Source organism: Scardinius erythrophthalmus, assembly GCF_964197995.2.
Source record: "Scardinius erythrophthalmus genome assembly, chromosome: 16".
In the NCBI taxonomy this organism is placed as follows: Eukaryota; Metazoa; Chordata; class Actinopteri; order Cypriniformes; family Leuciscidae; genus Scardinius; species Scardinius erythrophthalmus.
Window position 1 is genome coordinate 25,714,668 of NC_138236.1, and position 26,519 is coordinate 25,741,186.

The following is a 26,519-nucleotide window of genomic DNA, read 5'->3' on the forward strand; positions in this document are numbered from 1 at the left end:
CACAAAAGAGCACGTCACACATTGCGTGGGAACGAACATGTTTGGAAGCCGTCACATGGCGCATACGTAAACGCATACTAATCTTCAAAAGTACACATCACTATTAGAAAATGAAACAAGAAATATTTTCTATTAAATCCAATGAAAGGTAAAACAAAAAAAAGGACTCAGTTTGTCAATTTTGTAGTTTTATTAGTTCAGAATACAGTACAAATATGGAAGAAAAACAATGATAGCAAAAATAACACATTGGCATACTTTCAACCGTAAACATACACACATTCACATATTAAGAGAGGAAATTAGATGGAGTTTACACAAAAAAAGTTATGTTAAATGGTAAATACATGAAGGCTAAACCACAAGTGTTCAAATGGTCCATAATGTCTTACTGAATTCAGCAGTATTGTGATACCAGCATGAAAATGAGGCCGTGAAACATGATGTATAAAAACACTGTAATAACAATAACAACGTATCATGCATAACATGTTAGATTTGGTCATGTTTTTTTATTTTTATTTTTTATTATTGGAGCCATTGTTTTATGCGATTGCATCAAATACTAGAATTTCTTGGACATAATAGTCAAGGGACAAGGCCAAGAAGAGAAACACAGAGGTGCATAGATAAATAAAATGAGCTATGTAAAACAGATACAATTTTCAAAATGATATCAGCGCTACCTTAAAGCCAAAATGAGTGGTCTTAGTTAGACACAACAACGAAAAAAAATAAACTTAAATGTCAATGTTGGGATTCTGTGCATTAATCACAGGGAATGGTGACTGTTAAAAACTAAAGAAACATTCAAGAGTTCAATCTATTCAGAATCATGTTAGTTTGTCTACAGTAACTGTTACTTTTACCAAAAATGTTCGCTAGTTTTGTGATGTTGAATCTTGCTGTATATAACCACAGCTTTTGTGTAGATAATACTATCTTATCCATAATACAGACGTTTTTTTTAAAAAAAGCTTTAACTACAATATCATAGATTTATTACAGTAGTCTATGTAAATATTACAAGAGGCTCAGTGATTGATGTGCTGTTCTTTGGAAATACTTAATCGTACAATTGTTTAATCGCTAAATACCTCTGGCAATATATGGAATGGAAAACAATTGATCTGATACTGGCATGATAATCAATGCAAACTTACTCAACTGTATCATCACATGTTTTGTTCGACATGCTTTAGGATGTGCTTTTTTTTTAATATTTGTTCATTTACAGGTAAACAGTTAGATAAGTGAAGCATGCATGATAAATCGCATCTTTCCCTGCCTTTGTTTTTGCTTATTTTACATTTGATGTGACTACAATTTCACAAAGAGCCCTTCTCATCCACTACCAACATATGTTTCGGAAAAGCCTTATTGAAAGTGCATGGATGACGGTGGATATACAAACTATACGTCTTGCCTCAGTAGTCAGCCGTGGTACAATTTATGGATGTTTTTTTTAAAGGCATGCTGGGAGTAGCACTGTGCAGTTCAAACGGCAGTGCAGTACATTACCTCTGCACAGAGTCAGCCACTACAGTAAAAATTCAAGCCACAAAAACGGTCCTAAAATCACTACTCTGACACTTTACATATCAAACAATCTAGGGGTAAAAATTGTGTCGTATATAACATTCAAAATGGAGGCACTAACATTGTGCTCGCACACATCAGGCCCTGGCAGAAAGACGCCAGGCCAAACAGGGCAAGCTACGGGCTGGGCTCTGAATAAGGCCATTCAGAAAAAGCAGTAGAGCTTCGTCAAGAAAAGGCTAAACTGACATTGAGCAAACATGAGGAAAATGAGAACGTGAAACGGAAGAGAGATTTATAACACTAAGCCAATTATGTGTCTTGAATCTGGTTTAGGTATGTGTGAGTTTCCACCAATCACTGTTTGGCCTGCTTGGCACGTTGGGTGTGGCATTTCATGCACAGAATTCTGCCATCCAATGGGTAGCAGCCATCAGCGTCTGCCTCGATGGAAAGGGGACGAGCACAATCCTGCAATCAACGAGCAATGTCTTACTTTAAAACATGACTTCTAATTTGAGGCTAGAACAAATAGGTAAAGATAACTAAAGAAAGTGTTCGTACCTCACATCGGTAGCACTTCAGGTGGAAGTTCTTCTCTAACGCAACAACCCTGATGGTCTCTTCACTTCCAGGGTCGGGAATAATCGGCTCATTGCAGCTCACGCAGAGTGGAGAGAAACGGCTGAGAAACAGAAAAAGAAGGAGAGAGGTTAAGATAAAACATTTCGTTAACATTTTACAACAATGTCTCAGTTGTTTATGTATTAACTAACATTTGTTACAGTATTTATTAATCTTTGTTCATTTTAGTTAATAGAAATACAGTACTTTGTTGTTTGTTCATTTTAGTTCACTGTGCATTAACAGCTTTTGATTTTAATAATGTAATTTTTCATTCTTGGGTGAACTGTCCCTTTAACTAAGATTAATAAATGCTGTAGAAGTATTGTTCATTGTTAGGTCATGTTAACTTATATCTAATGTTAACTAATAAACCTATTTGTGTTACCAACATATTTTTAATATTATTTTATAACATTTTATATGGGTGTTTATTCAACTTCAGGCACCTTCATGTTAAGTATTAATTTATACTAAAATATATGATACTATTAAAATACTATGATTTTTTTTTTGCAATATATACTGTATATATTTTTTACAATACATAATTTTTTTCTATTTTTTTGTGTATAGATTTTGTTTTGTATATTCTCTTGTCCTAGTGAGACTTTCAATCTTAAAATATGAAAATCCATCATAAAAAAACTGACAATAAAAACCTGTGATAACATAATCATAAACCATTTCAATATATTTACAACAATGCCCAAGTTGTGGAGTCCACCACATTAAACAATTTTGCCCCCAGTAAAGGTCTAAAAGATGTGAAAAGCATGTTAAATAAAACACAAGAAAAAAAAAAACTAAGGTAATATTACTTGTGAACAACATTTTTGTGGCTCATTTTCTAATCAAGCTTTAATTCAATTACAAAAAGTATGAAAATACTATTTAATTGGGTGTATTTAGGATACATAAAAAGCTAACTAAGAAATGCCTTAGCAATTGCATACACATTGTCTTGCTATACCAAATTTAACCCCAAATAAAGCAAATTAACTTTGAAACTTTGATGTAAAGAAGTTAGATTTTATTATGCTAAAAGTGTCCCTTAGTTGAAGAAAACCCCATTTAAAATACCACTGTTTTGTTCATTACACTGATACCTGAATGGGATAATTAGTTAAAATGCTCTAAAGTATACCAGTGTATAATGGAGTGTTTTGATTGGTCTGTGATTAAGGCTCACCGATGGTAATCTTTGACACAGTAGGGGTTGTTGTTGTCATCGGTGATGAACGGAGCGCCCTCCAGGGTGCAGCTGCAGGTAGTGCAGCGGAAACAGTGGGCATGGAAACACTGACCCACCGCCTTCAGGACACGGTCTGTGATCCGCTCCCCACAGAGGGAACACACAGTCAGAGATTTCTGGAAACACACAATCACACCAGAAGACAAACGGTAAGAAAATCCAACGCTTTAAGGAACAAACAAACAGAGTGGGTTACTACTAAGTCTCTGAAAAATTCCCCACGTTAATGAAGGTCTGTGATATGGATAACATTAACTATCGTTAAAGTTTTCTGTTACCAAAAAAAGCAATGTGTCAATTTAAAAACTGTGTATATGAAATTTCTTGCTTCTAAACAGGCTTGTCTCACCATGTAGCAGTCCTCGCACTGAGGCGTCCCTTCGTGGTCGTAGAACTGCATGCCCTGCAGGGGGCGCTGGCAGCTCATGCAGCAGAAACAATGAGAGTGGAAGAGTTTCTCCATCGCTCTCACTGCTGGCTGAGATCTAGACAGAGCTTCTCCACATTTACCACACACTTCTGAAAGGAAAAATGGGTTCATTTTAGCAAAGAAAAATCGAGATTGTGGATAATGAGAGATTTATGAGATAAAGAAAAGTTCATTATGGAGCAGCAAACACAGAGATTAGTCTCCAGGATGATAATTGGGTGACTGGAGAGGTTGTGCTAAAGTACTATTGTACTCTAGAGGTCTCAGGTCATGTTTACACCTGGAATTACGATGCGTTTTGTCAAAAGTAGACGAGGGAGACACATTCCCGTTTACATCTAGTATTTTAATCCGTCTCTTTTGTCCACTTTCATCCACTTCTGTCCTGATTTCTTCGAGGGGAGGGTCTATGGGCGGTTAAATGTATGGTTTTTACCTCAGATCTTTCGATCTAATGGACAAAATAAGCTCACTCAATAGAGAGCCTAAGTCCCTCCCCTTCCGGTCGACCACCATGGGACCTTATTTCGGAAAAATATTGTATGGTAGTCAATGGCGAGAGACAACAAATATTTTGATCTCGTTTGAATTTTGCCCTGATTTACACATATGATGTTTGTCAATTTAAAAGATACATTTTAAAGTCAAGAAAGTCGCAGCTTGATGTAAAACTGCTGAGGTATAAGACTGTGAAAATACGTAATTAGAAAGACTACAAACCCAGAAGGCGCACATGCGACGTCATACCTTTTCTCTCAATGAATGAAGCTAACGTCTGTCTTTTTATCTATAGTCTTACATTATAATCGTAAAGTTACGCCATCATGCCTGAGTGTTTTGAGCCAGAATACACACATACGAGCAACGGATCTTGTGACGTACATAGTGCGAGACGAGAGATGTAGTTCATTGAGCGATTTTCACATAAAACTAAACGTTACTCTTCTGTTTTATGACAAACTGCGACTTTCTTGACTTTCATAATTACCTTTTAAATTGACAAACATCATATGTGTAGTTCAGGGCACAGTTCAGACGGAATAAAAAGATAAGTTCTCTCTCGCCGTTGACTTCCATACATATTTTTTCCGAAGTAAGGTCCCATGAGCCGGAAGCGGAGGGGCGGGACTTAGGCTCTCTATTTACATACGTTAACGCGCTCGAAGATGACGGAAAAAACATACGGAGAGCAAGACCACGCCGAAAGCTGTGAGCGAGTGTTAGAAATCAGGAATAGTGAGAGAACAATGTGCTTGATACACTTTTCATTCTAAAACCAAACTTTGGTCTTCAGCTGACAAAGTTATAATCCCGTCTGGCTAGCGTGCAACTCCCATAATGTTAACGCATTAGACCAGTAGGCGGAGAGTAGGTGGTCTTTTGCAGCTGTTCAAATGCATTCGACCATATGAGCGTCTACCCTACAAAAGCAATCCTGTTAAATGCGTTTTCGACTACCTCTGGAAGTGGTCGAAAATGGACAAGCTCAAAACGTTTTAGACCCCGTTTACACCTGTTTTTAGTGTCGTCCACTTATGATCCTGTCGACCAAAACGCATCTTAATACCACATGTAAACCGGGCCTCAGTTCAACAGCACTGCCCCACCTTAAAAGCATTCCTGGCCAATCCTACCGTAGCAACTGTTGCCATTCTCCATATAGAGTGCAACAGTCGGATTATAGAAGTAAAAATCCCATTTAGAGAGAGAGGAACTGATTTTTAATGATAACTTATAAACCTTTAAAGACAGACCTATGAGCTTATAAACCTTTAAAGACAGACCTATGAACAGGGTTAATTGATGCTATATGCTTTTGTTGAAGCCATCAGCCAGTATTATTTCAACATTTTGAAAACAATCCTCTTGAACTGTGGAATTCTTGGTGAAAGACTACATTACCCATGATTCTACAAAAAACCTCCACCAATCAGAGAATCACAACAAGCAAATCTCACCCAACCTCTCTACTGCCAGTTCACTCCCATTGAGCACTGCGAATGACGTAATCGAGTCAATCTCCTTACGCTCTCAAACTATTAAATAGTTATGCATACAATACCTGTCAAAAGTTTGGAAACATTACAAAAAAAATATGTATTTTAAAGAAGTAGTCTCTAATGCTCACCAGCGCTGCATTTATTTAATAAAAAAATACAGTAAAACAGTAATATTGTGAAATAGTTTTTAAATTTAAAATAATTATTTTCTATTTTAATACATTTAAAAATGTATTTTATTCTTGTGATAACACAGCCGAGTTGTCATCTTGACCAAGAATATAACCAGACTTAAAAATAAACCATAAAACAGAACATGAATTCACAAATCAAACTGTTTATTTCAGTTGCATGTGAAAGTAGGTTGATCTAATCAAAAACGGATCAAAAAGTATTTTTAGTTTTTTCACCTGCACGCACATCTAAGCTACTAAGAAAAAAAGAAAAAGTGCTGACAAAGACAGAGTGAGATCATTACAACACTCATCCAGAGAGATCCAGACATGGGAGAGGTGAAGCGCTCTAGTGTTTAGACTGATAATGAAGTAATAAACTGAGATAGAGAAGCTACATCAAGCTAAACACCTACACAAACAGATAAAGAGAGAGGAAGACAGAAAAAGAGCAAGAGAAGCCTTGAACCATTACACAGTCAGTGTTTATCACAGCTTGTCTGCCGTGTGTTAAACAAGAGCCATATGGGTGTCTTAAATTAACATCAAAACCAGGAAATCACTGAAATGAGAGCTACTGAAAAAGATCAGTCAAATCTTAAGGGCGTGGGTGTGTACACAAGGTTAGGTGTACCTGTAGCTGGAGAGGTGATCACAGGAGGATGTTTGTCCATGTCTTTGATAAAGTCCTTAGTCATTTTCTCCAGCTCTTCTACTTCCCTCATAGTGAGAGGAGCTCCACCAGAGGCAGACCCCTAAGAAACAACAGCATATGTTTGCCATTTTTCAGAAATTACAGAAATTTTAGTTTTATGCATGTCATTGTGTTAAGCAACTATATACATTTTAAGTAGGGATGCACGACATATCGGCCACCATATCGGTACCGACCGATATATGTTCGTTTTTAATGTTTTTGTTATCGGCCCGATAAGAAAATGTGGCCGATATATTAAAGCAGATAAATAATAGATTATTTACTTCAGCTGAGAAGCACTGTTTGCCATGATGGATATAAAAAATTGGATTTAGATTTATCGGCCAACATATCGGCTTTCAAATACAAAACATTATCGGTATCGGCCTAAATTTTCATATCGGTGCATCCCTAATTTTAAGTAATGTAAAGTTCTGAAAAAACTTCTATTGATTTACACTGATGAATGTTTAGTATTCAAAATGTAACCAATCACAATGAATCACTGTAATATTTGCATATGAACTGCAATTGACCTTTTTCTCGCATCTTTTTGCATATTGAAATGCGACTGGTCTTTTCTTATATCTATTCAACATCTATAGTTGCATTTACTCTGCACAGACGGTGTTGCATTACATGGTTTGCTCAATAAAGCTCACAGAAAAAAAGATGAGTACTATGTGTCATGACTCAGATGCAGCATTTCATTTATGCAGAATATATGCATATGCAAAAACAAATCCTAAGCTGTCCAAAAGCCTCATGTGTGCTTTATTTTTATTTATGTTTTTATTTATCCTTTGACTTACATTGCCATTCAAAAGTCAGGGGGCGGTAATATTTTCTCATGTTCACCGAGCAGAATATACAGTAAAAAAATACAATAAAAGCAGTAATATTGTAAAATATTACTACAATTTAAAATAAATTTTCTATTTTAATATATTATAATGTAAAAAAATATATCATAATATATTAAAATGTCATTTATTTCTGTGATGGCAAAGCTGAATTTTCAGCATTCATTACTCCAGTCTGCAGTGTCACATGATCCTTTAGAAAACATTCTAATATTAATGCTCAAGAAACATTTCTTATTATTATCAATGTTTTTTAGTGGAAATCATAACATGAACAGCATTTATTTGAAATAGAATTTTTTGGAACATTGTTAATGTCGAATTAATGCGTCTTTTCTGAATAAGTCTTGCTGCCCCCAAACTTTAGATCTTTTGTACACTGACAAAATGTCCGCCATTTAAAATCTGTTTCTGATGTAAAACATCATGTGCTGTGAACAGCCAAATTTAAGACAGCATTTCATTTACCAAACTAAAGCCTTAAACTTAAGCTTACCAAAACTGTAAAACTAGTCTTACATCAGAAAATATAAATGTATTTGCACAATTTATTTTAAGATTTATTTTTGCCTTGTTACCTTATCTTACCTTACGTCACATTTATTTAAATGACTGCAACACGTTACAATCTAAGGCACACCCACCTTTGGTGTGACGGTGTTTCCTGCTGGTCTGCTGAACGATGAGATGGGTGATTTCTTAGGTGCAGCAGGAGAAGGCGGAGCAAAGCTTTGCTGACTGCCAATGGGAGATGTTTCAGAGCGATTGAAAGCAGGTGTGGGGGCGGGAATATTCACTGGTGGAGCAACAGGGGCAGGAGGAGCCGCAGGAGGAGGTGGTGGGAAAGAGCTTTGGGCGGGGGGTTTAACGGCATGGTTAAACCCTCTTGCGCCTCCAGAAGGTGCAGGACTAACCGTTTTGGAACCAAAATTTGAATTCAGCTGACTGGGAGAGAAGTTGGTTTTTGGAGCCACAGCTGGGCCTTTAGCCAATGACTGTACAGGGGCGGGGGCAGAGGCCGTGCTCTGATTGGCCGGCCGTGTTCGAGCACGTAGCTCCTCGGCCCAAGGGGCAGGGGGAGGACGATCCTGCAGCTCAGGAGGGGGCAGAAAGGAGAGGGTGGGCTTAGGGGCTTTTGGTGGTGGTGCTACTGGCTTTGGCGCTGGTGCTGATGAAAACTGGCTAGGCAACTGAGCAAACAAACAAACACACACAGAAATATGTCACACATCAGATGGGGAAAAGGGAACTTTAAAGGCTTACAAAATCTCTAAATTGTGGCATCAGAATGTTGCAAGATTAAGATTGTGAAAAATAATTGTTCCTTCTTTATATTTTTACTTCCTTATTTAACAATTGCTTTATTTGTTAAAAATAATATAATAGGATTGCATAATCAATAAGGATGACTGCATCAAGTTCAAATTATTTGTTTTCATGTTGATTCATTTACAAATTATTTATTCTTAATTTAGTAATAAATACTATGTAAAATAAATATGCATTTTATTGCAGAATATTTTTTTCGTGTGATATTATATATATCAGCTTTATATCAGTCATTGGCCACCCTAAAAATCCCTAAAATATCGGCATCTGCAATCAATTTCATATCTGTTGACCTCTACCAAAAACTAATAGAGCAGCACGAACATTCGTCAAAACAACTCCTTTTGTGTTTTTCTAAAAAGAGTAAGGCCCTGTCCCATTTCTCCTCCCTTAAAACTTCCACTTGGTTTTGAGTGCCCTCGAAAGTAAAGTCCCCTCAAGAGGGAAGTGGAGTTGAAGATCTTTCCCTATGAAATGGGACACCACTATATGCAAATTAGCGCGGCAAAAACTCACTACGTCACGTGCAGCGTCGACGTGTCTTCTACTAATTTTCATTCAGAAAATTTAGACGCTGCCACTTTAAGACCGAATGCAGATCTAATAATACACATTTTCTCCCAACTATTCCACAACTAACTCACATTTAAGACATAAACTGTGTTAAAGTGAATCTCCAAACCGGTCATTTAGCCATATTTTTGTCTGTATTTGATCGTTTAGACGCGCACATGAAACCCAAAGTATAGTTTGCTTGTCTAGTTGCAGTCCGTTTTTAACGAACGCGCGCCGTCATGGGAACAGGGTCAACGTACGTCTCTTGCGCGGATCATTGTGCTTATAATAGCTCTTTTTACAATCAAACACCTCCCACAATTTAGAATCAGCAGACACTGCATTTTACAACAATCACTGATTGTGCTCAGTGCTGTTTGGGTTTAACGTTAGGGAGAAGTGACAGTGCACGCTGTGAAGAAAAAGATGAAGCACTAACGTTAGATGAACGCGGCTAGTTTTTAATAGTTTTACCTCACATCTTCTTTTTATAATCCTTGGAAGCCAAAATCGAAAATAAAATTAGATTAACTACCCAGATCAGATGTATATTTGATGGGCAGACTCTCTCGAAGCACTCGGCAGATATCATCAACATCGTATAGATAGCTTCGTGAAATATTTTCTAACGTTAGTGTTCAAAACTTAACAGTCCATTGGATGTGCATCAAACTAACATATTTCAACATATTTAGAAATTTTAACATGTTTATTTGCGAAAATATATCTACAATTCCAGCGGTGTCCGCCATCTTGTTTAAAAAAATGTACTGGCTTGCTGAGGCCGCAAGGTATCCTGGGTAATTTCATCTTCCACTTCATTTTAAGCCTGCATCGGACCGCACTATGTTTTGAGGGTTGATTTTAAGGGGAGAATAGCACTCCCCCTTGCTCTTTAGAGTATTGGGACACCCTACCCCTACACGAGAACGCGCAAAAACAAGGGTTAGGGCAGAAATCTAGGGTAAGGGGAGGTATTGGGACAGGCCCTAAGTCTTGGAATGGCATTAGAGTGAGTGAATCTTGCCACTATTCCATTAAGGTTGAAAATTAAAGGGAAATAAACTGAACCCTGAAGGTCAAGATTAGAATGTCAGAGGTTAAAGGTTGTGCGATTACCTTTGGGTTGAAAGGTCCACTAGTCTCCATCTCTGATAACATATTGGTCAAAGAGCCCAGCTGCCTGTCAAAACTCGTCTGTTTCTCAATCAGCCTCTATGGAGAACAAAACCAGAGACAATATGAGAGAGAGATATTGAGATGTGTGTGGGGTGTGGGAGAGGTTGGAAAGGATGTGGATTAGGGTGAATCAGCCATCAAATCTGATGTTGCGTTGGAAAGAGTACAAGAGTATATAAATGTTAGGCAATAAAAGGGTGGAATAGAGTACAAAGCAATAAAAAAGGAATATGTGAAACAGAAAATGACAGGGTCAGAGCTGAAAAACAATCCAAACAACATTAAACGTGTGAAGAACAGATTAAAAAAAAAGGGATAAAGAAAATGGTGCTTTGAGAAGTGTTCCTAGATTATAATTCTTGCCTAGTTAGTCATTTGATCAAATTATATGAGATAATAAAAGGGCAGAATGTGCGTGTGAATCCGCACTGACAATTAAATGAATCCACAAAGAAATTTGGAAGAGCTGAGAAAGACAAACAAATGACAGTCTTGCTCTCAAAAAAACCACAGCACTGTTCAATCACTACACAATCTTCAAAGAAGAAACATGTACTTTCTGTAGCTATGTTTCCATCCAAAGTTGTGAATTTAACAAAATTGGAATACCGCATTAAAAATTTGCGAATAAAGCACCATTTCTATGTGTTCAAGAGAACAAAAATGTTACTTTCTATGAAATTGGCACAAATGATCTGTAATTAAAATAAAGAAGCCACTGCGGCTCTTTTTTCATACATCAAATGACTTGCGGCTCAGAGCGCAGACACAACCCATCAAACGCTGTCATGTTATTAATCCACTGGTTGTCCAGTTATCCAATCGAATCATCTGTTTAGGCAAAGTTTATTATTGCACATCAAAGGATTTATTCGGTAAATGTGATTCCGTCATAGTTTATGCGCATGTCTTCTTATCGAATAAAAAACAATTATGTGCCTCAATTGAGTGCATACATTTTTGTCCATTTTTAGAATTTATGTGCATCTTGGGCGTTTCCATCCAGCATTTTATGCGATAACCCCAAAAATTACATGAAAATAGGTGAATAGCTACCGGTAATGACAATCAACTCCACTGCCTGACAGTGGAAATGACCACACATCAGTACATTTAGAAAACATTCAACTAGTTTAGGTAGCAACCAATTAGTTAGAGTGATGTCTTCGGATATAGCAACGCAACTTGTACTTGTTTTTTGTGCTTCTTGCAGCATGAATCACATTTTTATTAGGATAATATTAATACTAGGATAATGGATTTAATTGTGCATGCTAATTTCCCCCCTTTTTTACATTTAGATACTTAACACCAAGGGCCAGATTTACTAAACAGGGCACATTAGCATCTGATCGGAGTCAGGTCAGGTGACCACATAGCTATCTTATGACAAGTTAGTTAACTAGTTGTTTAGGCAAAAGATCAGCGAGTTTTGTCCATCCCTAAAATCTTCTATAGTAAGGAAATGTTTCACGAAAAACTTATTTTTATTGCTCTCAGTAGCAACAGCGGGTCTTGTTTGATTGAATGAGGCCTTGTGAGAGTGATGATGTAGCCCAATTACATCGCACTCACCACAACACATCCATATAAGCCCTGACTCTATTTATGGAAAAGTCAGCAGACAGCACGTACAACTGTGTCTCACAAGACAGCGGAGTTTACTGCAGCAAACTGCTCAATTCAACTTTCTCATCTCCTCCATTTACAAAAAGAGTCACTAGAATTACAGAAGAATGTAAAATGCCATATCAGGCCATAAAGAGTGAGAATTAATGATGCACCAACATTTCAGTAATTTGAAATTGATGTAGACGGAATAAACTCATAAAAGTGTTTCAGTGTGTTTTTGTTTTGTGTAGTGTTTCAACCGTAGAAAGATGACATCAATACAACAGCTTGTAAAAAATGTCACATATCGTTGCATTTACCTCAGTTTACAAGAATATTTATGGGCCCTATCTTACACCCGGCGCAATGCAGCGCCAAGCGCGATGCAAGTGTTTTTTGCTAGTTTCAGTCCGACGCAGTTATCATTTTCACGTTCTGTGCCACGTTGTTTAAATAGCAAATGCATCTGCGCCCATTTGTGAGCCCATGGGCGTGCTGGTCTGAAAACAAGGTGTGTTCTGGCGCATTGTTGGCGTGTTGCTATTTTGAGGCAACAGAAATAGTCTGCCTCAATAATATAACAATAAAACCATTGATTTTAGACCAGGTTTCAGTTGGCCAAATTTTTTATTGTTATTTTAAGAGCGCGTTAGTAATGTGCACCTATAGGCGGGTCCACAACGTGCGTACATTCTGCTTATTAAACACACAGGGACACACAGCAGCACACAAACATAGCAAATATTAAAAAGATTACAATGTAAAGATTATTATTGTGTACATAAAGATATGGTGGAATCCGGCTTGTCTCGTAGATGTTCTGCTTGCGCACGAGCAGTTCTGTTTGCGCTTTGGAGACGCATTCGGTCTTTCCACTATCAAATTCCGTCATGTAAATAGCGAATCTGCCATGGCGCGAACGCAACTGGCATTTAAAGGGAATGAGAGATGAGACTCTGATTGGTTTAATGCACGTAAATCCCAAAACACACCCATTACTCATTAAGAGAATAGGGACAACCCTTTTAGACCATGCGCCAGGAGCGCCGACCATATTTCCTGTCGTTAAACTTGCAAAAGTGGATTCGGACACGCCCTAAGTGAACTTGCGCCCTGCGCTTTAGACCAAGCGCTTAGATCATTAAAATAGGGCCCTATATCTCATTAATTAGCTAAAAAAAAAAACAATGATAATAGATATATATTATATATATTGTCTAGGTTTAAAAAGGCATACAATTGTGGTCAGTATAGTGTGAAAGCTTTTTAATCTTAAAGGACCAGAAATAAGAAAGGCTGGGAATGACACAAGGGCACGTAAAGACTTGTTAAGATTAAAATCAAATTGAAATGAAATCAAATATTTGGTAACCTACCTGAGAGTTGACACCTGCACCGGTCTGAGGGAGTGGAGGAGGAGGTGGTGGTGGTGGTGGTGGAGGTGGGGGGAAGGAGGCAGAAGGTACAGAGATAAACTCCTCGGGAGGTGCAGGGAGGTGTAGGTCTTCTGCAACTGGGGGCGGGGCTGGGAATGCAGGAGGAAGGGCATCAGATGCAGGGGGTGTGATTTGGCATTCTGGAGGAGGGGCTGGGAGCTCGGCATCATCCAGCGGAGGAGGAGGAGGAGGAGGGGGCGGGAAGTCTAATGAACGAAGGCAGTGAACTTCATTACACTCGCACCAATTCACAATCACAAAACAATCTCTTTCTGCATTGTTCTTTCACTTTAACACAACGCATGATAGCATAGCTTATCTAAATACTGCACCTACATTAGCATACATTGCTTCTCTCACATGTGAAAAACAACTCTTTAGATCATCAGGACTGGCATTTGAAGGACAATGCAGATATTGAATATTTAACATCAGTAAAGACAGAAATGTAATTCAGTTTAATCCTTAAAGTCATATTCAGCAGTTTATCAGCAAAACGCTGTCAACACTTTGCTCAAAAGTGAATTTATATCTGAAAATGCACTCTGTTGCCAATCGCATATGTTGTAATTCTGGCGCGGAGAGAATTACTTCAGTTGCTACAACAAGTAGAGTGAGCTTTTCTAAAAAGCACCTCATGTTCGATCTATAATAAAGGATTAATGACCCACTAGTGATATCATAATGAAGAATAAAGTTAAAAGAATAAATAAATAAAAAATAGTTTTGAGAAAACTTAATGGTTTGGCTGGCATAACCTTACTTTTTATTACATTTCATTTGTAATAAAAAAATCTTTTTAACAACTACTTCACTGCTTAATAACGTTTGAAATCAATGTCATGTGGCGCAACTAACATAATGAAGCATGTTAAAAAAACATTAAACAGGAAGTGATATCAGTGACCCCATGTAGACCCTCAAGTCAATAATTCTCTAAAATATCTAATAATTTGACATTTTTATGACAAGGCTATGTTAGTTTAGACAGTAAAATCACATGTGGTTCAACTCCCTGAAAACTTGAAATAATTATGAAAGAATATATTTTTTTGAAAATAATAAGCGGTGTACATGCATGTATTAAAGGTGTAAGGAAAATATATTACTACTTTTTACTTGATGGCTACACTACATGACGTTTTTTCAGGGTTATTAAAATAAAACTGTCGCCTTAATGTTTCATATAAAACAATCTTTAAACAAAGAGTGCATTTCTAAGAATTTACCACATGTGTTCTAAACTAGATTTTTAAAAGACTTGTTCTTTATCACAGATTGGTCTTATATTAGAAATTACACATTTCATCTTTCAAGGAAATTGTCTTACCCTCACAAACAGCTGAAGGGGGCGGGGGCATCTCTCCAACTCGTCCAATCACACCAGTGCTTACAAATGGAGAGGGCTGTGATGGGGCCATCTGTATTTTGGGGCGTGGTGGAGCGACAGATGCAAACTTTTTGGGCTGGTTGTAGAAAGAAGGAGCGGTAACTTTGAGGGAGACCGAGGAAGTTACCACAATGGGCTTGCCGCTGCTAGAGTCAGACATCTTGATCTGAAAAATACAACAGTACGTATGTGGTCAAGGAAGTGTTACAGTTCAGATTACCATTTCTGCACAGAATTTTCCAATGCAAACAAACTAATTCAAGACCACTTGGCTGTATAGTTTGGCAGAACAGCATATGGAAAATCTTAACGTTTAGTAAGTGGTTTGTAGCTTTGGTGCCTGAAACTGCTTTATTCATGCAGAATCGGCTCTCAAGAGAGACGCCCACCTGTATGTAGGTTAGTCAACCATCTAGGTTAAATTTTAAAGAATTCTCATGTCTACAGTTTTGAAACACCCAGAACATGAGCAGGAAATGACCCTTTAATATTTTTAGCATTATACAATTGTTTAAAAACAAGATGTGGTGAGCATTTCAGTAATTACAGGGAAGTAAATGTAGCTTTGTTAACAATGTTGTTCCCTGATTTGTCATAACAAAAAAACATAAATGGTTTTAAGAGAAGTTTTTAACCTCAAACTAACATGAAACAACACGTGTACCTTAACTGTTTTGTATGACTTGGGTGCGGTATAAGGAAATCACTCACCAAAATATTGAATAAGGGATTTCATGAATTAGTTGCCAAACATTTCACTTCCTGTTATGTACATCTCAGGTACTTCCATGTCTATTTTGACTCGTTTCATATCCACTCTTTGTTTAACTCGGTTTCATATCTAGAGAAAAGTCTCACTGTCAGAAATCCGCTTTCAACAGTTCATTCTTAAAGGGATCACACAACATTTTTAGTTTTCTCTTGTCTAGGGTTGCCAACTTTCTGAAATGGAAATAAGGAACGGAGGGGGGGTTGAATACAATATAATCTATGTATTATATTTCACAAAGATGTGAAATATAAAGGCTATCATGGTCATTTTGCCAACAATGATCCATGGATTTGTTTAGTTTATAATACGTTTTATTTTTAACTTAAACAAATACAAAATATAGCATTCAGAACTCATCGGCTTAGACTGCATTTGAAGAAAAATAAACAACAGTTTTCTGTAGCCTTCTGCGAACTTATGCAATGTTCTTTCCAGTGCAAAAAAAAATCATATTTTTAATTTAATTAGACAACATTTTAAGGAAGTATAGTGCAAATATCTTTATATAATTATATTTCCATTATAGTTAACTTTCTTTCCAGTGCAAAACAACAATACATAAAAAAACAGCTAATAAAGAAAATATAAAATATTGCACTCAAATACTGCATTCAAGCAACACAACACCTGTATGTATATTTTTGTGCTCTTTTCTTTTTCGCCGGCTGCTCGGAGGTAGTCATTTTTACATTTCCCGCTGTTGTCACTTGTCGTCATCGTTGCTTTGATACATGACTCACAATGACTGAAACGACCAATTAAAAGGGCATTCTCTGATGATGTTCCAAGATGTTAAAAACACTACGCTGATCATAGACAAACGGGGACAAATTAATATCTACCGCACCGTTGTTGTTTTTTTTTCTTATCATAGCCTACAATTGTCTTCGTTCATAGTCTGATGTGTCTGTCATGGATTTGCACTGAATTGATTCTCAAAAATTCGGAACAAGACTTTTATGTGTCAAATACGGGACGATTCCGTATTATACGGAACGGTTGGCAACCCTACTCTTGTCATTTAATGTCCATTTTTAATGATTTCATTTTCTAGTGTTTTCACCCTTTATCTAAGCTTTAAACAGTCACAAAGTAAGTTTAACAGTCGCCTTCAAATGTGAAATGACCAATACATTTTTTACAGCCCCATCCTTCAATAACAGCCTCTTTGCAAAGTATAGGTGCTTTCGAACTGGGTAGTTATAGGAACTCAGTTCTAGGAACTAGCTATCTAAATGTTCCCCTAGAACCCTTTTCCTGATCCACCAGTTGGAACTTTGAAGTGACGTAAGCCGTCTCTTACGTCCTGCCACTCTGGTTGTTGTGCAGGAGTTTAAAGGCACACTATGCAAGATCTGTACCTTAATATAACAGCTTCAAAATGATTTTGATGGTAAACAAATCATCCCGACAGCAATGCAGGTTTGAGAGGTGGCGCCCCAAACAAATTTCGCGAGAATCACGACTTGCTTTACGGCACGACGTCATATACATCAACAACATGTGAAGCAGGCTCTATGGAGGACACTAGCACGCATTTTTGCAGAGTGCAGAGACGGCTCTGCGCGAGTGGTATTTACAACAGTACCGTTAAATACAAGTACTCCACAGCGACTCTAGGGGTCGCTGTTTGAGAAAAACGGAAACTGCATCGTGTGCCTTTAATTTAGACGCCGATGAGAATGACTTAGCCAGAGCCAGAGCACATTGGTCCCATTCTCTGTTTTCATTAGTTTACGATGTTTTACAATCCTATCTTATACGTTATTAGATAAAACTGTTAAAAAGAGACAGTAAACGGTATAAATATTATACCGTGTGGTTGATGCCCAATGTCACTAGCTGAGCAGAAATACATAATCAGTTTTCGATTGTTCCCTTCAAAGTCGCGTTGGATTTCCTCCTTAGCGTAAAGGTTGAGAAGGGCCTGGACTTCTACGTCGAGTAAATATACAGGCTATAAACTGTTTGCACAGCTTTTTTAAAATGCTGGGTGCCAGTGTTTTTCATGCTTTCGGCCAATTAACGTAGACTTACATCACTGGAAGTTCCCATTGTGCTGGGTTAGACCCTACTCTGAAGTAAGAGCTAATTTAGTTCCCCCAAAAGGCGTTCCTAGAACTAAAATCGTTCCCAGTTCCTGCTGTGCAAACACGCCAGAAAGCGTACTTCCGCCATTAGTTATAGGAACTATATAAAAAGGTTCCTACGGTGCGAAAGCCCCAATGATGTTTATGCTCTGACCACAATTAACAGGAACCTTGTTAAAATAAACCTCCTAAACCATTACTACCATTTACTGTAGATCCTTCAGAAGGATATACACAGAGTATTAGCACAAAGTTTGGCAAACATTCACACATTTTACTTCATTAGTTCAACTGGTGTTTAGGAATAACAGTATATATCCTAGTGCTGTCAAAAGTACTGGTATTTAGGTAACAAGTTGACAAAAAAAAAAAAGAATAAACAAATAAAAATAACGATACTAGCTTTTCTGCAGTACCGGTAATACTATTAATTCATACTATCAAGTATCATCTAAAGTTAATGTTAACTTAGGCAGACCTAAAATCTTATTTTGTAAAAATATTTAGCATTCAGTCGATTTGCCTCCTTTCAAATCAAAAAACGATAGATAGAACCAAGTGCCTACATTTATTTTATTTTTTCATAATCTATTTCACTCAAATGTACGTTGCAATATGAAAGTAAAGATCTGACACTACTTCAGATCATTGTGACTTTAAACCAATAGTTGTTTGTGTAGCGCTTTTGATTATAGCTTGTTTTCACAAGAGTTCAGGTACAAGAACTGGTACAGAGAACTATGAAATATTACTGGTTTTGTAATGACGACTGAAAGTTTATTATAGTAACAACACTAATCTATCCTGCATTCTCTATGTTATCTCACGGTGAATGGGAGTGTCAAGTTTCTGATGACACAATCTGACATGAACCTTGAATCATCACGTGTTCATGCATTCATCAGTGTGACGTCACAAAGTTGAGAATGAGCCATTTTTGCAGCTTAGTTTCAAAAGATGCTCTTTTGGGAATAGAATGTTTTGAGTTCTGAAAGTTCTGATATGTTTTCATAGTACACAAAGTCCTTTTATGTCATAAGATCAAGCAAAATTCAATTTGTCATGATAGGACCCCTTAAAATTATGTACTAGCAGGACACAGCAGAACACATATGGTAGGAAACACAATACAAAGATACAACCTTCTATTGTTGGAGGATACCATTTCTGGTTTGATTTTGCTTGCACACAAGCAAGCTCTCCAAACCGAGGTTATCAAGGCTGAAGTCATACCATGACTTCCCCTTTACGAGGCCTCAGGGTACGGTCAACCGAGCTTCATCTAGAAACAGTTAAAAGTGTTTGAGACATGTGGATGTGATATACCGCAGAAGTGCTCTCATGGCATGAGCTATGTGCAAATATTTACCTCAAGCATGTTTGCCATTAAAAACGACGGCATTACCTCATTTCCCCTCCTCCTGCTGCTGCAGCTGAGCCAAGTCTCATTTGACCCAATGACTAAGTCATAACTTTTTTTCCTCTATAGTTCTCGTAATACAGCCAGTGAACCATAACTACTTTTTGAAAGTATGAATTACAGATGATGGCAAGCACTTTAAAGGCATCAAATGCAGCATGGTCTGTCCTAGCCAAATGGCGCTCTAATTCATCCCACTGTTGCCTTCGATGCAGATGATGCATACATGGATTTCATGACAAAAGAACGTCTTTCATTTCTAGCTTTACTAATTGGAGCCACGTTTTTGTTATTCTATCCTAATTACCATATTTTGTCCAGTCAAATCATGTTATACTAAATCAGCTAGGAAAAAAACATGCAGTGCATGGCAGTCCTTTCTCATTCACATCGTTTCGGTTCAGCATCTCAAAATGAACTGACACCTTCTCACCTGAAATGTGCCCTGCGGCACAAGCATAAGAGGAATTAAAGTAAATATTCAAATTAAATCAAATTATAAAAATTAGTAGAACTTGGTAGAAGTTTAATTTTTTAATACCAAGGATCCCAAAATATGATGATCTTAATATAGTACAAAATGATTCTGCATAATGTATAAATAGAAAATATTAAATATATCTTAAAGATGTTATTTCAAAGTTTATAAAAATGTATAAATGATTAATCTCATGAATTTTCCATTCTGCCTTGAATGAATGAATGAAAACCATAACAACAACAAATTTATAAACATTCTATTAATTATTAATGTTAACGACAACTTTGGAAGCCCTAAAATCCAACTGCGATATCTTTCTGAAAATTTAAATCCAATAAAAAAAATATATTAAGGTTTCCTACGCTTGTTTGCATGGCAGATAATGAGCTGCACACATGTAAGAACACAGTGACGTGCTTCACTCTGAAACACACAGCGCATATATTTAATTAAATCCAGCTTTTGCGATTTAATAATCACACTAAGCCATATCCCAATTTGGGATTTATTTCGATTAATCATGCAGCCCTAAATTCTTAGTAAATTCTTCTTACATGATGATGAGCCAACACTTAAAGCCACTGTAAAATTATACACAACTGTGACCGCAAATCAATTGAATGCTACATGAGCCATGATGGCACATTTCTTAGCATCCCTAAATAACTCTTCCCACTTCATGCTGTGCCACCAAACAAACAAACACCCCTTAATAAGCAAGTTCCTCTTCACCTTGTTTGAGCCGCGTCCAACTCAATTTCTCTCATCACACACAGATATAAATACTGAAAAGCAGTACGGTCCAATGACAGCCATACAAATCTTCATCGGTCATGATTTTCATCAAGAGGAGTAATTGTGAATCGTTTAGCAGTTGACTCCCACACATAACCACAACCACAAACTCCAGCAGATTCCATGTTCTGGCATGAACAGAAGAGCTCCAGTTCACACAGTATTCCCTAAATGTCTGCAAAGAGGTAATGATCCCTTCTGCCCTACCTTCCCTTATTTAAGATGCTAAGAGTTAAAGATGCTCTGATGTGGTCCACCAAACCATCTCAAAATCTGAGAAGCTCTTAACGGATTCTGCATAACCATAAGTGGAAGCACAATTTAAGGCCAAAAAAGAGAGGTATTTTTAGTCCCCAGTTCTGAGTATGCCATGAGAGGCAGTGATATGTAAAGTGCAAATCCTTCACCTTTCTCCTCTGGTTCAGATGTAGAGTTTAATAAAGCAGAGGTGCATGCACGGATGAAATATTCACAAAGGACAGAAAACAAGCCATAAACACAGAGGTTTAAAAGATGATTTATTCTCCTCATGGCCTCCATCTCCAGATCAATATAAACTTGCGGGTACTTACAATAAACTTGCACGAAACGTTCCACTGAGCTGTTCCAGTAACTGATCCACAGCAGAGCACATGTGACATTGATGCTCAAAACAAACAGCAATGACTTACTTTTGAGAGCGTCCTCTGCCACAAAATGGAAAAGATGATCACATCCTTAATTCTGAGTTCCCGTTCAAGCAAACCAAAAGAGCAAGAGACCATTCAACCATCCATCCTTCTTTGACAAACAATGCCTGTTAGGCTGGCCACACACTTGAAGATTTTAAGGGCAATTTTGAGCCTTATTTGCATCCCACAAATCATCATCATGTTGATTCTGATTTTGCTACTGAAGTTTAAATCAGAAACTATACTTTTTTTTTTTTTTTTTTTTTCAGCAGATGAATGATAAAAACATCGACAGCCAATCAGAATCCACACAACTTGGCTTGACCATTTAACGCATAGATGACATAAGCACTAACAGCACATGCTTATACTTAACACGACTTTATTGTGCATTGGTGTGGACGCTGATTCTTATAGTTATCGTAATAGTTTTCATTCTTGGTGTGAACTATTGTTCTTAAAGACACAGAAACTTAAAAAGCACATTATAAAAACACCCAAATATTAACGTTGCCTAATTTGATCTCACTAGCAAAACCACTGCGAATGTGTGAGTATTTATTAAACTCAGCCCTAGTTCAAACTAGGACGTTTCCTGCTTGTTGAGGTCACCAGCTGCCAGTTTGGCTGGTGTGTTTGGTCTTTATGGATACTGTAATGGTTCGGATGCACTGCTAGACACTGATAATGCGAGAAGGTAGACAATACATTAGTGAGAGGAGATCCATCATGCAAAAAAACTGTCTAACAGTAATGCAATGCAGTCCAAATCAGTATTAACTATCCAGGGAAAACACTCTGCGACGTTCATTACCCGCTACGGAGATCCAGCAAAGGATTAGATCTCATCGAACTAGGACCTTCTCACAGTGTTTGCGCGCCGTGGAAAGAGAAACAGCTGCAATATAAAGATTCCAGTGGCCTTACGTATGTGTCTGCATTTCATCACTAGATCAGAATGACTACGTGATTCGGAGTCTGGCTCTTTTTTTGCGGAAAGGAGAAGCAGCTGATCTGGCTCCATGAGACCTCCTTGCGCAGCCTTGATGGATAGTGCGGCCTGTAAACGTTGCCCTCAGAGGGAAACAATGGGAACTTTTTGAGGCTCACTGCATGAGATATGCAAATTCTTAAAAATTTTGTTTGCCACACTGGAGACATTAAGAAAGAAATAACAGGACATGATGAAATTACAGTGAGTGATGTTCTGCTCTGACTTATGATGGGCAAATAGCTCTTTATAAGGAGTCAATCTCATCAACAATAGACCAAAGCAATGTGTCATAGTACCTCTCTGGCTGCAAACACGCAGTATTTCTCAGCAATGCAGTTTTCTGGCTTCCTCTACAGATTTGATCTCAGGTCCAACAAGTGACAGAGTAGCTGCAACTAACACAGTATGTAGATAAGAGTTCACTTCACAACTATATTAAGACTGTTGTGTGCTTGAATAGCTGATCTTTATAACTTGTAGTTTTGGGAAGTAAAACAGCTCTTGACAAACTGTGAACTGTCAACTTACCACACAGTATGACACCACAGCAGCAGTATGTTTCAAAAGATAACGTCACCTATGACATCACATCATTAACGACTCCTATCACAATGCTTGTCTACGATGACTAATATGAGAATCATTTCCTTTCCCAAATCCAGCTTAAACATGTACAAAGATACTTGTACTTTGTCTGAATTTGGTAAAAACAACTCCAGAACCAGCTATTGTTCTGGGTGACTGTGGTGAAAAGCATATGGCACGCCCACAATCTGTCTGGGTTACGCTGGGCTCAATACAGCTCAGACGGATCGCATAATTACATCATGGGGGGTGCGTATAATGTGGGTCATTACGTCATAAAGTCTGTCAATTACATGCTTGCTTTAACATTCTTAATATGAAAATAATTAACTATATATTAAAAAAGCTACTACTAGTACATTAAGTGAAATGGCGATGAAGACACCAATGAGTACTTCAATGAATAAATGTATTAATACTTTGGTGCAAGTGCATTTACCACTGCTCAGCAAAATCCAGTCATTTCAATAGAACTCTGCACGTTTTGGGAGTTTTGTAAGAGGATGATAAAGTTCCCAAAGCAGATTTCACTAATGTTTAAAGGTGCAGTAAGTGAACACTTATAGCCAATCAGCAGTAAAGGGTGTATACACTCATAATGCCTGTGTTGCATAGCATGTTTGTGAATTTGGGGGCAGAGCTATCAATATAGGGATGTGATCCTTTTGGGTATGTGGGTGTGTGTTTGTTTTGTTTCAAACATCAACAGCGTTTCTCAGAAATCACTTACTGCACCAAGGAGTCTTTAAGGAGTTAAGGAGTCATCTTAATCATTACACCACCCCTGTACGTCACTACACTAATGACAATGGAAATTGTTTGCATGCAAAATGTGACCATACCTTTACAGTTGTTTGGCAAATGTTCAAGGGCGATTTCACCAGTCATTTCATTCAGAATCCACACGGTAAGGGATTACACGTGAGCAGTATTTCCCATACATTGATTTCTCTGTGGTGGCCACAAATAGATTTCAGTGCTTCCCATTCATTAACTAGACTGTGGTGGCCCGAAAAATATTTGAACTTCTCATAATAACATAAAAGGTCTTGTTTTTCGGCAATGCTGTCAAACCAACTAAAATTGAAAGCGCGATAAGGCTTTGTGTCCTTTTCAAAAGACTGTCTGTTTGGGTGGTTGCGTTGCCAATCTATTAAAGGTAGGGTCGGCAATTTCAGAGAGGCTAGCAATAGCAAGCTAGCTTTGAAAGAATGAGATGCCACCCTCCTTTCAGAGCATCTCCAAAGCCACGCCTCCCCCAAAACACATGAACGCACAGAGCAGAGTCTGCAAAGCGTCACGAGAGACCGTGTTAAATTACCTCATGTCTCAAAGCACATAACATTACAATAATAAAGGATGCAACTGTACCACCTGACTGCTGATTCATTTCGCCATTGATAATATTGATACTGTTCAATGTAGCCATTGAACAGCTCCAGGTAGAACGTCACTGGTTGCCATCTCGTAATTATGGTTACGTCATGGCGTGAACAGCATAAGCTTGTGTGTCTACGAGCTCATGTGTCTATGAGCTTGTACAAGCTGACTGTATGTCTACAACTCAGCACAGATTCGCTGGAACACGCTGATGACGTGTGACGTCTGCGCGAGCAGGGTGTGAGGAGGTTTGGAAAAGCATGTTGACAGGCAGGTAGGACATCATCCAGACCGAATGCAATGACTGGACAAACATTTTTGGTCCTGAGACTTCCGCAATAGATATATGTAAATTTTCTAGGAACTATACAGTTATCCGGACCACACCTATTTGGGTAGGGTGGGTAGGGTTAGGGTTAGGGTTAGGGTTAGGTTAACCATATAGTACATTTACGTGTGGTCCGGATAACCGTATAGTACCATTTTCTATTATTGATTGCTATCAGGATGTGAAGAGAGTTTCAACCAGTACAGCAAAAAGTGTTTATTTAACATGATCAGAGCATTTGTGGCGGTCTCGTGTTGTTATAATTCGCGCTGATTATGTCATTCCAGTCCGCATTTAGCACATCATCTTTTTCTTATTTTGAGGTGGAAAATCCTAAATCATTTTGGCGTCGCCTAAAGGCTAGGAAACCTTATTGCCATCTCTATGGACTCCACCCAGATAAATCCTGAGTTCATTCATTACGACATTATCGCCTTAAATTATACTGAAGTGACAAATATTGCGGTCTCGTTCTTCAGACGCGGAAAAGTTTGAGTAACGTTCACTGTTCCTGATGGTAGCTTATCAGACTCAAGAGCAGTACGAGTTAAAACAAGTTGCTTTAACCTTTTATGGATATCTGACTGAAAACCCAGACAGTAACAAGAGCTCCCAATGAATATAATACAAGTTACGACTCAAGCCCGCAATCTTTAGTTGAAAGCATTATTAAGATTTAGTTAACATTGTACACACGAGCCCCACCCCTCACTTTATTTAGGTTATATCATAACCATTTTTCAAGCGATTCCAAAGCGATTATGGAAGATTTTCATAGTCAAAATACTTAAAACCATTCAAACAACACACATTGACTTCAATGTGACATCACTAAAAACCACCGTGAATGCACATGGAATGCATAACGGTTTACTGTGTGGCAAACTTCTGTCATTACAATTACACATTATAGAAAAGGTGAAACAAGGGCACTTACTGTTCGTTTTCCTCCGGAAAGGTGCAGTTATGCCAGTACAAACAGACAACGCGTCTAATTTCTATTCCTACAGCCCTTTATGAGTATCCTTTCTTAATGTATATCACTTTACGGTGCTGTGTTGGCGCCAGGCACCATTCTGTTAGTACTGACAAGATCTCGTGGGGACGATCATCAGCGAATCTGATCTGCCAGCATGAACTTTTTCCAAATGTACCGACTCTAGTCGCACTTCCGGTTCACGCTTCCGCATTCTCCTGGCCGCTGGAGGTGGGACAACATCTGCGGCCAATGATGACTGCACTGCTGTTAGAGGTCTGCACAGTGTTCACGTTTTCAACCGTTTTATAGTTTATATTAAGCTATTTTAAATACCGTGACAAATTAATTTTAGCAGAAATATCACATGTATCTTATCAACTAGTCTATACGGGTCATAAAATAGCATGCCTAATAGCAAAAATATAGCAAATTCACATTTTCCAAGCAAAACGTTTCAAACAAACATGTTTGTTAGGTTTTGTTATTAAATGATACTATAAAAATGATTTGAAAATTGGATTTCAATTTCTCTTTCGATGTATGCAGCTTGGATTTATTCTTTGTGTTTAACAGTGCCTTTCGTTAAATGAAGAGGTTTAATAAAGGTTAAAAAAAAGTTAATTGGTTACCTCACCTTGCACATAAACCATTGGGCAGTTATTAAATAAAACGGTCAAACAATCAGTCATGAAAACAGCTTTGACTTACCTCTTTGCCTGCCTCCTTCTTGTTTCTCTCTCCGTAAGTGATTTCAATGATAACTTTTTCTGCAGTCTCTCCTCCTGTTTCTTTCCGAATCACAGCTGTTGAACCCTCCCCCTACATGTCTCCTAAAGGAATGACACCATCCCTCCGTCTCAACAAGTTCTCTCTCGCTTGTCTTTCGCACAGGTCATGCGTATTACAATCCAAACACCTCTCTCTGTCTCTCCCCCCCTTGGAT

General features: G+C 37.8%; 1 protein-coding gene across 2 annotated transcripts; it reads right to left on the minus strand.

The window, feature by feature from the left end:
* Nucleotides 1-177: 177 nt before the first annotated feature.
* On the minus strand, nucleotides 178-26,519 carry zyx (zyxin). Of its 2 annotated transcripts, none has more exons than XM_081388295.1 (10): nucleotides 26,285-26,519; nucleotides 15,022-15,247; nucleotides 13,632-13,897; nucleotides 10,585-10,680; nucleotides 8,226-8,771; nucleotides 6,656-6,776; nucleotides 3,768-3,937; nucleotides 3,356-3,534; nucleotides 2,104-2,224; nucleotides 178-2,010 (listed from the first exon to the last, which is right to left on the minus strand). In XM_081388295.1, exons 2-10 carry the CDS (start codon nucleotides 15,239-15,241, stop codon nucleotides 1,897-1,899), a joined length of 1,833 nt encoding a protein of 610 aa, XP_081244421.1. In that variant the 5' UTR covers nucleotides 15,242-15,247; nucleotides 26,285-26,519; the 3' UTR covers nucleotides 178-1,896. The 2 variants fall into 2 exon arrangements, with proteins under 2 accessions (XP_081244421.1, XP_081244422.1); XM_081388296.1 differs by lacking the exon at nucleotides 26,285-26,519 and adding an exon at nucleotides 25,535-25,836.